This window comes from Jatropha curcas, chromosome 1 (assembly GCF_041381405.1).
Source record: "Jatropha curcas cultivar XTBG-Jc1 chromosome 1, XTBG_Jcur_1.0, whole genome shotgun sequence".
Lineage (NCBI taxonomy): Eukaryota > Viridiplantae > Streptophyta > Magnoliopsida > Malpighiales > Euphorbiaceae > Jatropha > Jatropha curcas.
The window spans coordinates 32,204,615-32,220,691 of record NC_143151.1 but is presented as its reverse complement, the minus strand read 5'-3'; the positions used below and the strand labels follow the sequence as shown (position 1 = coordinate 32,220,691).

Here is a 16,077-nt window from a genome sequence, read left to right as displayed (position 1 = left end):
TATAAAGATATTAGTTTTTGAAAATAGCTCCTAAGGAACAAAGAAAAAATCAATTTTAAAGGAAGAAATTTGATCGCGAATAAAAGAAAATATATAAAGTACAATAATAAATAAATAAATAGAAAAAAAGAATAAAAAATTGAATCATTCTATCTAACAGATTTTCTGAAAATAGAGAGCGTGATGAACATGTCTTTTTTTTTTATTGATACGTCAGACTCATAGATTAAACAAACAATAATATTAAAAAAAAATTTATTTTTAATTTTCAATTGTTCAACCGTGATAAATAAATTAAAACAATTTATAATTGTATCGGAGATACTGTAACAGCATATAATCCTTGTCTCTACGCTTTTGAATTTGACCAAAGCTTATATATGCTGGATAGGGAAGCAGCTAGCTATGGCTAAGCTACATGATCACTAGTAGGCACATTTTTGATTCTCACTAACTATAATATATATTATCATTTTGTTTTTTATATGACCCAACTCAGTTTACAGTTTACAAACACATGCACTTCTTTTGAAAATACACTGTTTTTTTCGGTAATTAAATTATTCAGTTATCCGTCTAAAAAAGTGTTATTTATTTCATCGACTAAGAGATTAAAATAAGACAAATTTTCCTAATAGAAAATGAAATCTTTATTGGGCTACATCTGACTCATCCATCTTGAAAATGGCTAAAGGAGGCCCAAGAGACCCATTTTTAAGGCCTATGAAGTTTAGGCCCAAATTCAAAGTTAAAAGGAAGAAGAAAACTGGAAAATGTTTCACCAATTTATACGGCATTATTATTACAACCAATGTTAATCACTTATAAGACTTGCCTACACATCAGTTTATAGGTCCAAAACAGTTAATTAACTACTTTTTTTTTAAAATTTATTATTATTTTATCTTTTTTTACCCAGTGAATCAGAAAAACTCTTTTTATAACAAAAAATTTATTTTTTAATTGATTTAGTGTACGGGTAAGTGTGTAAAATTGATGAATCTTTTCTATTAATCATATATAACCACGGAAAAGAAAGGATGGTTCACTTTCTCTCCCAAAGAGGAAAATGCTAAATTGACCCGTGAATTTGTAAGTACAATGGCACGGGATGTGAATGAACAAGATATAAACAACAAAAGGGTTGGGTTTGGTTTATAGCCTTAAGTTTGTGGTCAATTTGAAGCACAAAAAACCTAATCCGTGACTATATAATCTTTAATATATGGCTATTTATGCATGAAAGAGAGTGATAAGAACATAATTAGAGGTGATGGGCTGCAATTCACCTTTTATGTTTATGTTTCAAAGGTTTTTGTTTCTTCATCTTCCTCCATGGCTAAACTTTGTTGCCCTATTGAATTGGAGCCTAAAACCTTGAAAGAAGACCAGCTCATCCATGCTAGGGTAACTTCGTCTAACATACTGAAATAATTTTTTCATTTTCAATATATTCTATCATCCCGAAATTCGAACTTATTATATCTGTCATGTAGGAGGTGGCTGCAGATGTGGTTCAAAAGATGGAACCAGAAGAAGCTCAAGCCTCTACTATATTCATTAAGGTGTATTCTTGTATAAAATTTCTCTCATTCAAATACCCATGTTATATATATCTTTAGACCTTGGACCTTTTTGTTTTCTGTATTAAGAGGAATCGTTATTAGAAGCCTCATAACTTGCAGTTTTTGTAATTTTTTTTCTTGCAGCAGGGAATGACAGCAGTTGTTTCAATCAAGGAAATGGATAATATTGAAGAAAATGGATATGGGGAAGATGATAAGAGGCTTGCTGCTGATTGCAACAAGGAGAGTTCTGAAATTATTGACAGTCCTTGCCAATGCTCAGTGATTAGTACTAGTACTACTAACTTAGAATTTCCAGAACAAATTAAGGAGCCCCTTTCAGCCCCTTTTTGATTTTATTTTGTTAATCATGTCATAAATGTTTATTTGCTTGACTCTAGTTTCTGGAAACTAATTTTATGATGTGAATCAGCTTCTAATTGGTCATACTTGTTATTTAGATCACTTTACTATTTTTAAATCAATGTTCTCCACTTTACTTTACTAATTTTCGTAGAACTTTATATGAATTCATTTTGATGGATACTGATTTAAATGAACTCGACTGTATCTGTAATCCCTTAACGAGAATAAAATTATATTTTAAAAAATTATTATCGAAAAGGGTTTAATTAATCAATATTGGCACTTCATTGTAGCTTTATTAATAAATTATGAATTGATAAATTCTACTTCCTTTGGTAAAAAACTAAATTTTACTTTATTTTCATGAATTGATAAAAAATTTATTAAAATAATACATAAGGAGATGTATATTAATGATTTTCTTGATATATTAAAAATTAATATGTATAATTATCATATTAGTTACAATTTTGATGATTGCATAATGTAAAATTATGAAGCAAGCTAAATAAATTAACCAAACCAAAGAAATCAATAACAAACTATAGTGAAAATATAACTTAGTTGGCTAGTAGTAGAGTACAGTAAATCTTGCTTCCCAAAATTCCAGTCTATCAATATAAATTTTTAAATATTTATCCATATCTAGTAATTCTACATAATTATATATAATTGATAATACTTTTTATTTAAAGCAGTTTAGGAATGTTTTTGTTTTTAAAACAGAATTAGGTGTTTTTACTTTTGTTTTTTTTAAGAAGAATTTCTATTTTTTGTTTTTGGTTAAATGAATCTTATAAAATTTTGTAAAAATATATTTAAAATTTGAAATTTTTTTATTTTTTTAAAATGTAGATGTGTATTAATTATATTACTAGTCTGTATAAGCAAAATCTTATTATTTATAATTAAAATTTATAGTATAGAATCAATTTAATTCGTTTAGATTGATAATTCAATGAACCAACGGGCTAAAAGTTGCATAGAGAAATAATTAGTATTTAAGGACAAAATTACCCTTAGCGTGGTTGTTGGCCTAAAGCTAACGAGTAAGATGAAGAAAAAAAGGCTATTTTCGTCATCTAGCCATTAGCCCATTACTAAAATTTGAATTACGTTAGATCGGGGTTTAGGGTTTCAAATTTCTGGTTTCCGGCTCCATTTTAGCGAGAGCTTCCTTCTAAAGCTTTTGGGAGGGAAAGACATAAAATCCCAATTCACAGTGACAGGTATTCTCTCTCGCTTCTTATATATTTAGATTTATTTGCATTATCTGTGTCATAAAATTCAAGTGTGAACGCCAACCAGAAATCTCAGAAGAACTCTGATTGCTTTCTGAGAAAATTAAAGGAACAATAGTTATCGTTTTCTCTAAGCTCCTGAAATAAACTCTGATTGTTTGTATATTTTCCTTTTGTTTCCTTTTTTTTTTTTATTGCTAAACTGAAGACATAGAGTTCCAGTTTTTGACATTTCTCGTTGCTTTTGGTGCTTCCTAGTTCTTCTTGTTATGTAGCTTCAGTTTAATAACCTAGAGTGACATTTAGTATATATTTGGTTTTAAATTGTGCTGAAACTAAATGATCTGGCCATTAAGAACCTAGGTTTATTTTATGCACTTTGCTTGGAATTCAAATTTTATGTTGGAATTTTTGTGTGAAATTTGTCTTCATTGTTGGGGAATTGCAGTATCATGAGATGGCATTATAGCTATTAATTCAAATCATTTATGGCAATGAGTTACCTAGTTGCAATTAAGGTGGCTATATATACTTATCTTGATGCTAATATTTGTTGTTTGCTGATAAAGATCAATTTCTCTCCAAGGGAAATTAGCAAATGAGCACTGCAGTACATAGAACTCCCAAATCCTCTGGGAGTCGTTCGTTGTTTTACCAAGATTTGGCAACACCTGTCTCTGCTCGTAAAGGCAAATTCTCAAGTCCAGGTCAGGCAGCTGCTGTATCTGCTCTATGGCGTGAGAATTTTGGTGGTTCAGATCTTCCACCACCTCCCATGTATACTTTGGAGGATCGTTCAGATTTCTCTCCCGAGTCTGGAATTCCTGATTACCCTCTTTCCCCAGAAATGAAGTCGGACCCCAGAACTCCTTTCCAAAGTTCTGGGAGGGACCTCATGACTCCAGCAAAAAGCAAACCTGAGGCAAGCACTTCGTTTGCTTTGATGAGTGGGCATCAGAACCAGCAGGGTTCAACAGGTTCAACTTGGTGGTCACCAACTAAGGCTAGAAGCACTGAGCAAGAAGAGAAGGCGAAAGGCTCTCCAGTTGAAGGTGTGGTCTGGCCTGGTGCTCTAATTACACTTCCACCACCAAGAGAAGTTGCAAGGCCAGAGATGCAGAGAAACTCCTTTCCTGCAGGGAATCTTGATGAGGAAGAATGGGTTACTGTTTATGGGTATGATTTTGCCTCTCTTTTTATACGTACCTGGTGTTTGTATTGTTCAGTATTTTTTGCCATCTTGTGTATGATAACTCCCTTCCTAATTATTTTTTTACCAATTGTGCATTTTATGACCCTGATATTTCCTTTTTCTGAGCAAGTGTATTGATCGTTGTGGATTACCAAACTCAGGTTTGGAAGTTTAAAGATTGACTTCTGGAACAAGATAAACTCAGTTTTTGGTTCAACTAAAAATTTTGCATTTTAGAAAGGTGAAGGTGCAAATGATATTGATTAGCATTTTTCGTTGCAGGTTTCAGTAGATTGACAGTTAACTCATCCGGTATCTTTTCATCAAGAAAGATAATATTTACTGTTTGAGCCCCATCCAAAATTGATTTTCTTGATCCTGTCTTTGCCATATCCTTACTTTCTCTTTGGTATTTGAATCTGTGGTGGATTCTCTTCTCAAGTGTTATAGTCAGGGGAAATTGCCTCAACTCAGATGATTTTCTGAAACTAATTGCTTTTTTGTTTTTTCCTTATTGTGAATCTGAACATCAGGGGCGACTTAAGAATAAGCATCCAGCTACCAGCTGGGAGATTATAACCATAAAAGCTGGCCTTGTATTTCATTGTTTTACCTATCTAGCAAACTTGGAATTGTTATCATAATTTATTTGCTCTTTCTGTTGACATTATAGCTCTGCACCACTGATCCTAAATGTTTATTTCCAGGTTTTCTCCCGGTGATACAAATTTAGTTTTGCGGGAGTTTGAGAAATGCGGTGTTATCTTGAAACATGTTCCTGGTCCGAGGGATGCTAACTGGATGCACATTCTTTATCAGGTTCTACTTATTTGTATAGCATATAAAATTTGAGTTTGGGGAATCCATGGCTTTTGTTGATATGTTAATTCTTGATCTGTCATTTCATTGTTCCAACGCTTCCTGTGGCTGGTAACACCAATTTTATTAGTTCTGTTAAAGTAATTATGATATAAAGAATGCAATTGAGACGGTAAAAATGAGTTGCTGCTGCCTCCTTTTTGTTCTTTGCTTTCCTGCTTCCTTTTTTCAACTTCAAATAAATGTCAGTGTTTATGCTTTATTGGACGATTGTTATTATCCATCTATTTAGTAATTATATATACCATAAATTCATAATGGAGATTGTCTGGTCTAGTGAATCTTGTAGCTTTTGCTTCTGCTCTATAGTCTAGTAGGTATGACTTTTACTGTTAATTTTAGCCAACAATGTCGAGATGTGATATAATTTTCAGTTTGCTGATGATATATGGTGGTAAAACTAACTAACTGTGCCATTTTCTTATTGTAGAGTCGATCTGATGCTCAGAAAGCTCTCAGCAAGAATGGGATGCAAATAAATGGGGTGCTAATAGTTGGTGTGAAGCCAGTTGATCCAATGCAACGCCAATCTTTGAATGAAAGACTTAACAATCAGGGATTCATGACTTTACCACCACAGCCATCTTCTAGAAGCTCAGAGTTCAACACATTAAAACCCTCTTCTCGCTCATACTATCTTCAAAATGGTAGTAGCAGCACCCGTCAGTCAGGAGGTACTATTGCTTCCCCAACCAAGTCCATCGTATCCAAAATCTTTGATGTGATGTTTGGCATTTAGATTAATATTTTGTACACTCATATGGCTCCTTATTATCTTGTTAAAATGAGATGAGTAACTTTTTCGGCAAATTATTTGATTCAATATCTTGGCCATGTGGGTTATATTCCCATGATATTGAAATTTGAAATTGTAAAAAGACTGGAGTGATAGATGCTTGAAGGTTAAGTGATTGCAGTGTGCCATCAAAATCTGTAAGAGATTATAAAACCCTTATCCCGTTCTCTGTTTCTCAGTTTCCTTTCTGCAGGGCGTTCTTGGATACATAGATAACAAATTAATATGAGGGTTTTTCTGCAATGCTTTTAAGTTTCTCAATCCTAGAAAAATAACCTGCTAGGAGAGTCGATTAGTTCAAGTTTCTTAATGGAACTGAAAGCAAATATTTGTTAATTTAAACAATTCGTAAGTTAAATATTTGTTAGAAAACCAAGGAGAGCGTTATATACCTAGTATTATTGGGACCAAAACACAAAATGGGAATACTATCCACTACCAAAAAATTAGAGACTATGTTTTTTTTAATGCATTCTTAAATTATTTATTTGGTCAGAATTGGAAGCGTTCGACGCATGACCTCTCATTAATACGTGGGGTGAGCTTTTATCAAAAAAAAAAAAAAAAAAAAAAAAAATACGTGGGGTGAGCTTGCATGTCTTATTTGCATAATTGCATATTTATGAATAATAACTAAAAATCTGCATATTTCTGAGAAGTAGTAATGGAAGCCAACCTCCGGAGTTTTGTCTTTATTGTCTTGTTTCTTAGTAAATATCCAACGGCTGTTTAGATTTTCATTTCCAACAGTTAGAATAACATCATCAAGTTCAGGATATGAAGTCCACAGAGCTCCACCTGTAGCCATCCTCGATTTTGTTCCTATAATGTTATTCTTTAATTAATTCTACCATTTCACTGGTTGAAACCTAGAAAATTTAAACACAAAGGAGTTTGAATTCTCTTCAGTCTATCCTTATTTTATTTTTTCATCGGAAAATCTCGTAGAAGCATAATAATGTTCTTTCCCATAGTAGGGACACAGAAAAACACAGTAATAGTAAAAAATTTTACTCTTATTAAGTCACGGGGCAATGTTGTGGTCCACCATATTCCTGCCATATTTCCATTTCTTACAAGTGAAATAAATCTTATCATTTAATTATCTAATATTACCAAAATTTTCAATTATTAAAATAATTTTCTTTTTTATATCAATATCATGAAACAATAGTTAAGTTATGCAAATGATCTCTTGCCGTAGTGGTAAGGATGACGCTCTGGAATTAATAAGTTCCAGGTTGAATGCTTACGTTATAAGCATTTGATATAATTTGTATTTGTATTGCGGCTCTTGATGGGCTGCCAATAGTGCAAAGAATGTATAACAATTATTGTTAATATATATATATATATATATATATATTGACATATAAATGATTTGTTTTAAATACTTGATAAAAAATTTGTGAATAATTTTTAAAGGATCATTAAGGTTGCACATCATTCAAATTGCAGCCCTTATATTTGAAAGGGGAGTTGTTTTATTTGTTACGAATAGTAGTAATAGCCTCAAGATAATCTACAAATCTTAAAAGAACGAGTTCTATATTGTATACAAATTTTAAAAATTTATTAAATATGCTTAAATTTTCATTTATTTGATTCCATTTCGTATTTTCTCTCTGTATGCTTACAAAATACGTGAATAAGTATATTACTTTATAACGTAAGAAATTTGTGATTTAAATTTCATTTCGTATTTTCTTTCTGCACTTATGTGTGAGACTTGTATTGTCTTTTAAAACAATAGATTAGAGTTTTTATTTCCTTCTCGCAATTTCTTTCCCTTGGAAAATTTCTGCCTAATAAAAATCATGTCAAAATACGCTTTTCGTGCTCATAACATAGTACAGTAAGCAGTGAGTAGAGAGTACTCAACCCTCACCTTCTATATAAACCCACTCTCGTTCATCTCCTGCTCAACCAAAACCTCCATATAAACAACAGCCAAACACTGCCTAAGGAAAGGAGAAAAGAAAAAGAAAAAGAAAGAAACTTTTTATTTTTATATACATATCATTAATCATCAATCACGGGAGAGTGAAGTTATACATGATGATGAATGGCCAAAAAATGCCGCCACCAGCGGAAGTGGCTGTGCAGCTAGCGGAATCCAAAGTGGCCGCGACGGAGAACAGTGGCACAATGAGTGGGCCACTGATTGGGGCGGCGAGGCCTTTTGATCGGAAAGCTGAAGTCATGCACGTCACACTTAGGTTCTTGTGCATGGCTACCTCTGTAGCAGCTCTGTCTTTCATGGTCACAGCCCATCAGTCTAGCACTATCTCCATTTATGGGTTTATGCTTCCCATTCACTCCAAGTGGTCCTTCTCTCACTCTTTCGAGTAAGTAGCTACTAAAAATTTGGTAATTTACCTGCTCCTTTATTTTTTGGTTGCCGAGAAAATAAGGGAAAATTAAAGAAAATGGTCGAAAAATGAGAGTTTGGAGATAACATTATTGCCAAAGAATGGAGTTTTTTTTATGGTTTCGGACAGTGTATTTGCTTTATTTTCTTTACCCTTTCTACATTTTCCTAGCAACCAAACGGTCCATTACGGACTGTCCAGTTCTCTAATTATTTCATAATTACTAAAACATCCTTAGTCTATGGTTTGAATTACTGGAAGTTGACCGACAAAAGCGGGGTCCTGTCCTTGCACGTTTGTCATGTTATGCAAAAACTTATGATTCTATTGAACATCGTGTTGACGAAATTGCCCTTGGTTTTGTTGCTTGTCTGAAGTAAAAACAAGTTTTGGTAGTCCTACCTTTCCCGTTCATAGCATTTGGATGAACAGAACCAAACCCGTGAGCTTTTATTTCTAATTTTCATATTAATTATTTATTTTAGTCTTGTAATAATGCGATTTGGAGTTTTTTGAGAGAGAATTTTCAAGGCTATTGATGTTGAAATGAGTGATATTAATTAATTAATCGTTAATTACATGTATTTCTCCTAATTGTTCTAATTATGGCCTTATAGGGTGGTTAGCTAGAGATGTCTTAAACTAAAATTTTGTACCTATTTTAACATATTTGATTTCACACGTATCAACTGTATTATTCCTAAAATGGAAGGGTCGAAGCAGTTTTCAATATAATTCAATTCCAATGCATACAGATTAAGGAATGAATCAATCATTTGTAATTGTTGATTCTGTTATTTTTGTTGTAACGAAGGTATCTAGTTGGAGTGTCAGCAGCAGTAGCTGCACATTGCTTGCTGCAACTGCTAATTAGCGTGTCAAGATTGCTTAGAAAATCTCCAATCATTCCATCAACAAGTCATGCTTGGCTTATTTTTGCAGGAGATCAGGTATTCCATATCACACACACACTATATATATATATATATATACACATTTTTCATTTTTGACCACAAAGGTACTATCTTTGAAAAGTGTGTTTGTGTGTATATATTTCTTTTGTTATTTTTATTTTTATTTTTATTGGGGAAAAGAGATTCGATACACTAACAATTAGACTCGAGTACAATATTACGAGTTTCTGATGAACTAGTAAAATTTTGTTAGGTGAACTCTTTTTTAACTGTAATCAATGCGTTGTATAAGTAGGGTTGTGTTTGTGAACTCTTCACAAGTTTCCTTTTCTTTTTCTGGAAGAGTACTATATATATATATATGCATATGCTCCAGTAGTTAGCAATCTGGAAAACTATTAGAATCTTGCCAATTAATTTTACACAACAAAACCAAATTTAATAAGAAAGACAGCTGAAAAAATAACTTAAGCTTACGATAGAGGAGCCTATTCATAATGTGAAGCTATTTTCATATGGTAAAGAGCTGAAGTAAATAAAATTACATATTCAATGCTCTTTCTACATAACATAATGTGTTGTCAAGGATTCTATCATCATTTTGTGCTTAACTTGCTTATTTCCAATATTTCTGCTTCTACAATGCACTTAAAACTCGTGAATCAATTATCTCAAGAATTATGTTTCAAGTCATGCAAAATTTGCTGCTTTTAAGGTGTTTGCCTACGCAATGATTAGTGCTGGGGCAGCTGCATCCGGGGTCAGCAACCTGAATCGGACAGGAATCCAACATACAGCTTTGCCGAATTTCTGCAAGTCTATACATTACTTCTGCAATCATGTTGCTGCGTCTATCGCCTTCACTTTCTTCAGCAGCTTATTGCTCGCTGTGTTGGCTGTTCAGGAGGTTATCTGGCTCTCCAAGTCTAAGTCCTGAAGGGGGAAATTTCATTTGCCTGCAATGCTTAATGTCTGTGTTGTGTCAGTACACTTATAGGAATTATATGTATGCTGTGTCTAGTTGCAGATATTACTTTCTTAATGGAAATTTTTGTAGTTAACTAATTACTATGTTTAAATTGCCTTTGTAAAGAGCATGTTTGAGAATGCAATTGAAAGGACTAAAGCTTGATTAGCTATACAGACAGGTGGATTTACGTTTAAGTTCCTAATTTTTAGCTGTGAATGAGAACGGAGTTTGCTTAATTTGGTTTCCGAGCAAGCAAGCCACTCCACCAGTTAACAACAAATGCAAACAACAAAATCCATGTCTTTTTTTTTTTTAACCCTCTCAAGAAAGTGTTAAAGGGATTAACAGAGGTTGAAGATGCTGATGTTTTGAAGAAGAAAGCCGTTATTACTAATAACGGCTAGTAGCCAACGACACCGTTTTATAAAAGAAAGAAAGAAATTAAAAGCAGAAAAACGGCGTCGCACAGCTAACGAATGCAAGTGACAAAACATATGCAGTATACCTTCTTCTTGCTGATAACGAAAACAGTTAAGAAGTTGCAAATCAGTTACAGAGAATGAAGAGAGAAAGATGAGTTGTCATAGATTTTAAGAGCTAAATTTGATATGTCATTGGCGTCCGTAAAAAATGTATAAAGAACTGTATAAAGATCTTGGGTGGTGAAGTTTTCTAGAGTATTCTTCTTCTCCTTTTCAATATTGTAATCTTCCTCTGTTTTTAGGTCTCTCTTGTATCCGTCGCTCTCTCCATCTTCTTATTCAATAAGATGAATTCAGTTAATTTTTTCATGGTATCAGAGCAGTGCTGCGCAGGTTTATTCAGTTTCTTCTTTGATTTGATGCTTTTTCTTCTTGCAACTTATTACTGATTGATTTGGAGTTTTTTTTTCCTTTCTTTCTTTTCAATCGATTGCTGTTTTCTTTGATCTCCTTGATCTGTTGTTAGTTCTTCCATCTCATTCTTAATCTTTGATCCTGTCGTTCTTACTTTCTTTCTTTAATTTTGTTAAAATGGCTCAAAATGACTATTTGACAAATCCTTCTAATCCTTTCTATCTGCATCCAAATGAAACGCCTGCCTTAGTTCTTGTTTCAGTTCCATTGAATGATTACAACTATCATTCTTGGGCCAGAGCAATGAAGATAGCGCTAGCCTCCAAAAATAAGCTAGGTTTTGTTACTGGAGCGATACCTGCACCAGTTGATCAGAACAGTGAATTGTATAATATCTGGAGCAGATGCAATACAATGGTGATTTCTTGGATCCAGAAGGCTGTGTCTCCAAACATTGCACAAAGTATCTTGTGGATAGACAATGCTTCAGAAGTATGGAGAGATTTACAAATCAGATTTTCTCAAGGAAATAATTACAGAATAGCTGATTTGTTAGATGAAATTGCAAGTCTTAAGCAAGGAGATTCCACTGTGAATGATTTTTACACACAGCTTAAGATCCTATGGGATGAGCTGTTAGTTCTTAGACCAATACTTGCATGTACGTGTATCAATGCATGTAATTGTGGAGCAGTTACACAATACAGAAGAAACTTTGAGCATGAACAAGTCATAAGATTCTTAAGAGGCTTAAATGAGAGATTTGAGTCTGTTAAATCTAATGTGTTAATGATGGATCCTCTTCCTGATTTAACTATAGTTTTCTCGATGGCAATACAGCAAGAAAGGCAGATTAATCACAGTTCACAATCTGAGTCAAAGATTATGCTCAACAAGTCTTATAGACCAAATTTTGGTGCTAAAAGTTTTCCACAGCAGACATCCAGAGGACAAAGGTTTCCTGCACAAATTAATACAACAAGAAAATGCACTTTTTGCAATGGAACTAATCATACTATAGACAGTTGCTACAAGAGAATTGGCTATCCTCCAGGATTCAAGCCAAGAAACAACTACAATTTAGGGAGACCAAATGTGATTGCAAATGCAGCAGTCAATGCAGTTTATGGAGATCAACAGAATCCTTCTTATTATCAAAATGCAAGTGAATTTTATGATCCTAACTCTAATGTGTTTCCTATTCAAGCTGTGGAGAATAACTTCACAAACTGTTCAAGGAGTGCAACTCAACAACAACCATCTGAAGCAGCTATTTCTTTTACACCGGATCAATATAACAAGATTATGACACTCATTAATCAAGATTCAGCAGATGGCACAACACATACAATCAATAGAGAGCATGCAGTCAATAGCATCATGGCAACCAATGATCAACAATCAGCAATTTCCATATCTAATCAAACACAGAAAACAGGTATATTAAAATCTGTATCTAATTCTGTGTGGTTTTTGGACAGTGGAGCTACAGATCATATATGCAAGTCTCTTGATATGTTTACAACTTTCAAAAGAATTTCACCAATAAGAGTAAAGCTGCCAAATGGAGAATACCTATTAGCTCATTTTTCTGGCACTGTTGTTTTTTCAGAAGTATTTTTCCTTAAAGATGTGCTGTATATACCTGGATTTGCTTTCAATCTTGTCTCAGTTACAAGCCTTATTGCTCAACTACATTGTTCACTCTTTCTCTATCATGATTTATGCCTAGTCCAAGATTTCAAGACCTGGAAGATGATTGGTATAGCTAAAGTGTTCCATGGACTATACAAGTTGCTACAAAATGAAGATCCTAAGAAGTTTACTGATGTTAGACAAAATAAAGCAGTGCTGGCTGCTACTACATTGTTTAGTACTCAGTGTAGTAATAATAATTTGTGGCATTTTAGATTTGGTCATGTTCCCAAGACCAGATTATCCATTTTATGTACCAAACATCCAGAAATTCATATGAATAAGACTGATTTACCTTGTGATATTTGCCATATGGCAAAGCAGAAGAAACTTTCTTTTCCTGTTAGTGTAACTATGTCTCAATCTCCTTTTGATTTGTTACACATGGATATCTGGGGTCCAGTTGGCACTGTTTCATGGACAGGGCATAGATATTTCTTGACTATAGTTGATGATCATACCAGATTCTTGTGGGTCTACCTGCTAAAAGAGAAAAATGAAGTTAGGCCTTTAGTCAAACAATTTGTTAAGATGGTAGCAACACAGTTTGACAAAAGAGTTAAAAGCATCAGATCTGATAATGGTGCAGAATTCTTGATGAAAGATTACTATGCAGCAGAGGGTATATTACATCAAACTACTTGTCTAGAAACCCCAGAGCAAAATGCAGTTGTAGAACGAAAGCATCAGCATATACTCAATGTCACAAGAAGTCTTTTGTTTCAAGCTAATTTGCCAAAGAATTTTTGGAATTTTGCTGTATTGCATGCCACTTATCTCATTAATAGAATTCCAACTCCACTATTACAGGAATGCTCTCCATATGAAAAGCTTTATCATAGCCTACCAGATCTTTCAACCTTAAAGGTTTTTGGGAGCTTGTGTTATGCCAATACTTTACAGGCTGGGAGAACTAAGTTAGAACCAAGAGCTCAAAAATGTTTGTTTTTAGGCTACAAAGAGGGTACCAAAGGGTATTTAATGCTGAATTTGCATACTAGAGGATTATTGGTTTCAAGGAATGTCATATTCTATGAAACTATTTTTCCTTATTCAGAAAAACAGTTTCAACCATTATTGCCTCAAGTGAATGACACATATGCAGATGCAGACTATGTTCCTATGTCACCTGCAGCAGATGCAGTCACTGCAGCAGATGTAGTTGATGCTTCTATGCAAAATAATGGCTCAAGAAGATCCACAAGGACAAGGAGAGCTCCTCAATACCTGCAGGATTATCATTGTAATCTGGCATATGATAATCAAACTATGCCTATTGCTTCTACACAGCATTCTATTTCCCAAGTGCTTACATATTCTCAGTTGTCTCCTTCCTACAAACATTTTATTTTAAATGTTTCTTGTCTTCAAGACCCAAAAACCTATACACAAGCTGTTAAACATCTTGTATGGAGGGAAGCTATGGATAAGGAGCTTGAAGCTTTGGCTTTAAACAATACCTGGATTGTGGTTCCCCTTCCACCAAACAGGGTGCCTATTTGTTGTAAATGGGTGTATAAAACAAAATTGAAGTCAGATGGTTCTGTAGAGAGGCACAAGGCAAGACTTGTTGCCAAGGGTTACACACAAGTTGAGGGCCAGGATTTTTTTGATACTTTTTCTCCTGTAGCTAAAGTTACAACTATCAGAATTCTCTTAGCTTTAGCTACAATGAAAGGGTGGTTTTTGGAGCAGCTTGATGTAAACAATGCTTTTCTTCATGGCGATTTGCATGAAGAAATTTATATGGAGGCTCCTTTGGGGTTGCAGGTTCCTGTTGGTTCAGTTTGTAAGTTGCAGAAGAGTTTATATGGCTTGAAACAAGCCAGTAGACAATGGTTTCACAAGTTAACAGATTTCCTTGTTGCTATTGGCTATCAACAATCACAATCAGATCACTCTCTATTCACTAAATCAAAAGGGGAACAATTTACTGCCTTATTGATTTATGTAGATGATATTGTTCTAGCAGGAAATGATTCTTCAGAGATTAACTCAGTCAAAGCTTCTCTTGATGCCAAATTCAAAATAAAAGATCTTGGTAATCTACGGTATTTTCTGGGATTGGAAATTGCTAGGTCAAAGGCAGGACTGCATATATGTCAGAGAAAGTATGCACTAGAGCTCCTGACTGAGTATGGAGTTTTAGGTGCTAAGCCTTCCTCCTCTCCTATGGATTATAATGTCAAACTGTCCAAAGATGATGGTGACTTGTTGAATGATGTAACTGGTTACAGAAAACTAGTGGGGCAACTCTTATATCTCACTACCACAAGGCCAGACATCACTTATGCTGTCAATACCTTGAGCCAATTTCTATCTGCACCAAGAACATCTCATTATCAGGCTTTACTCAAGGTTCTCAGATATGTTAAATCTAGTCCTGGTAATGGCTTATTCTATAAAGCTAGTTCAGCACCAAAGCTCACTACTTTTAGCGACTCTGATTGGGCAGGTTGCCCTGATACAAGGCGATCCATAACAGGTTATGGAATTTACCTGGGAGATTCCTTGATCAGCTGGCGATCGAAGAAGCAGGTGACTGTGTCCAGATCCTCTTCAGAAGCAGAGTATCGAGCTCTTGCTGTTACAACCTGTGAGCTTCAATGGTTGAGCTATATATTGTCAGATCTTGGTCATAATTTATCTGCACCCATCAGTATCTTTTGTGATAATCAATCTGCAATTTATCTCACAGCTAACCCTGCCTTTCATGAGCGATCGAAGCATATAGAGATAGATTGCCATTTTATTCGAGAAAAAGTTAATTCTGGCCTTGTTCATCTTATGCCTATTTCTACAGAGCTGCAGCTTGCTGACTTGTATACCAAATCCCTTTCCCCTTCTCGCTTTAAGTTTCTCATGTCCAAACTGGGCATGTCTGACATCCATGGCCCAGCTTGCGGGGGGGTAACAGAGGTTGAAGATGCTGATGTTTTGAAGAAGAAAGCCGTTATTACTAATAACGGCTAGTAGCCAACGACACCGTTTTATAAAAGAAAGAAAGAAATTAAAAGCAGAAAAACGGCGTCGCACAGCTAACGAATGCAAGTGACAAAACATATGCAGTATACCTTCTTCTTGCTGATAACGAAAACAGTTAAGGAGTTGCAAATCAGTTACAGAGAATGAAGAGAGAAAGATGAGTTGTCATAGATTTTAAGAGCTAAATTTGATATGTCATTGGCGTCCGTAAAAAATGTATAAAGAACTGTATAAAGATCTTGGGTGGTGAAGTTTTCTAGAGTATT

At 34.3% G+C, this 16,077-nt stretch overlaps 3 protein-coding genes across 5 annotated transcripts; all 3 read left to right on the top strand.

Annotated features, from left to right (window-relative positions):
• Window positions 1-1,064: 1,064 nt before the first annotated feature.
• Window positions 1,065-2,069, top strand: LOC105631559 (uncharacterized). Of its 2 annotated transcripts, none has more exons than XM_012213714.4 (3): window positions 1,065-1,407; window positions 1,497-1,565; window positions 1,713-2,069. In XM_012213714.4, the coding sequence occupies exons 1-3, from the start codon at window positions 1,240-1,242 to the stop codon at window positions 1,917-1,919; spliced, it is 444 nt and encodes a 147-aa protein (XP_012069104.1). In that variant the 5' UTR covers window positions 1,065-1,239; the 3' UTR covers window positions 1,920-2,069. The 2 variants fall into 2 exon arrangements, with proteins under 2 accessions (XP_012069104.1, XP_012069103.1); XM_012213713.4 differs by having other exon boundaries at window positions 1,073-1,407; window positions 1,710-2,069.
• A 932-nt stretch (window positions 2,070-3,001) lies between these two features.
• Window positions 3,002-6,217, top strand: LOC105631560 (mitotic phosphoprotein N' end (MPPN) family protein). Of its 2 annotated transcripts, none has more exons than XM_012213715.3 (4): window positions 3,002-3,160; window positions 3,742-4,348; window positions 5,072-5,183; window positions 5,674-6,217. In XM_012213715.3, exons 2-4 carry the CDS (start codon window positions 3,771-3,773, stop codon window positions 5,980-5,982), a joined length of 999 nt encoding a protein of 332 aa, XP_012069105.1. In that variant the 5' UTR covers window positions 3,002-3,160; window positions 3,742-3,770; the 3' UTR covers window positions 5,983-6,217. The 2 variants fall into 2 exon arrangements, with proteins under 2 accessions (XP_012069105.1, XP_012069106.1); XM_012213716.4 differs by having other exon boundaries at window positions 3,003-3,160; window positions 3,759-4,348.
• A 1,658-nt stretch (window positions 6,218-7,875) lies between these two features.
• LOC105631561 (CASP-like protein 3A1) lies at window positions 7,876-10,466 on the top strand. The gene is made up of 3 exons (XM_012213718.4): window positions 7,876-8,387; window positions 9,226-9,361; window positions 10,041-10,466. The coding sequence occupies exons 1-3, from the start codon at window positions 8,095-8,097 to the stop codon at window positions 10,260-10,262; spliced, it is 651 nt and encodes a 216-aa protein (XP_012069108.1). The 5' UTR covers window positions 7,876-8,094; the 3' UTR covers window positions 10,263-10,466.
• Window positions 10,467-16,077: the final 5,611 nt, after the last annotated feature.

What these genes read in the sequence shown, in the direction of transcription:
- LOC105631559 (XM_012213713.4), top strand. Translation starts at nt 1,240, where the DNA reads ATGAAAGAGAGTGATAAGAACATAATTAGAGGTGATGGGCTGCAATTC. An exon ending in ACCAGCTCATCCATGCTAGG is followed by an intron (nt 1,408 to 1,496) that starts GTAACTTCGTCT and finishes TCTGTCATGTAG; the next exon opens with GAGGTGGCTGCAGATGTGGT. An exon ending in CCTCTACTATATTCATTAAG is followed by an intron (nt 1,566 to 1,709) that starts GTGTATTCTTGT and finishes TTTTTCTTGCAG; the next exon opens with CAGGGAATGACAGCAGTTGT.
- LOC105631560 (XM_012213715.3), top strand. Translation starts at nt 3,771, where the DNA reads ATGAGCACTGCAGTACATAGAACTCCCAAATCCTCTGGGAGTCGTTCG. An exon ending in GAATGGGTTACTGTTTATGG is followed by an intron (nt 4,349 to 5,071) that starts GTATGATTTTGC and finishes GTTTATTTCCAG; the next exon opens with GTTTTCTCCCGGTGATACAA. An exon ending in GGATGCACATTCTTTATCAG is followed by an intron (nt 5,184 to 5,673) that starts GTTCTACTTATT and finishes TTCTTATTGTAG; the next exon opens with AGTCGATCTGATGCTCAGAA.
- LOC105631561 (XM_012213718.4), top strand. Translation starts at nt 8,095, where the DNA reads ATGATGATGAATGGCCAAAAAATGCCGCCACCAGCGGAAGTGGCTGTG. An exon ending in TCCTTCTCTCACTCTTTCGA is followed by an intron (nt 8,388 to 9,225) that starts GTAAGTAGCTAC and finishes GTTGTAACGAAG; the next exon opens with GTATCTAGTTGGAGTGTCAG. An exon ending in TTATTTTTGCAGGAGATCAG is followed by an intron (nt 9,362 to 10,040) that starts GTATTCCATATC and finishes GCTGCTTTTAAG; the next exon opens with GTGTTTGCCTACGCAATGAT.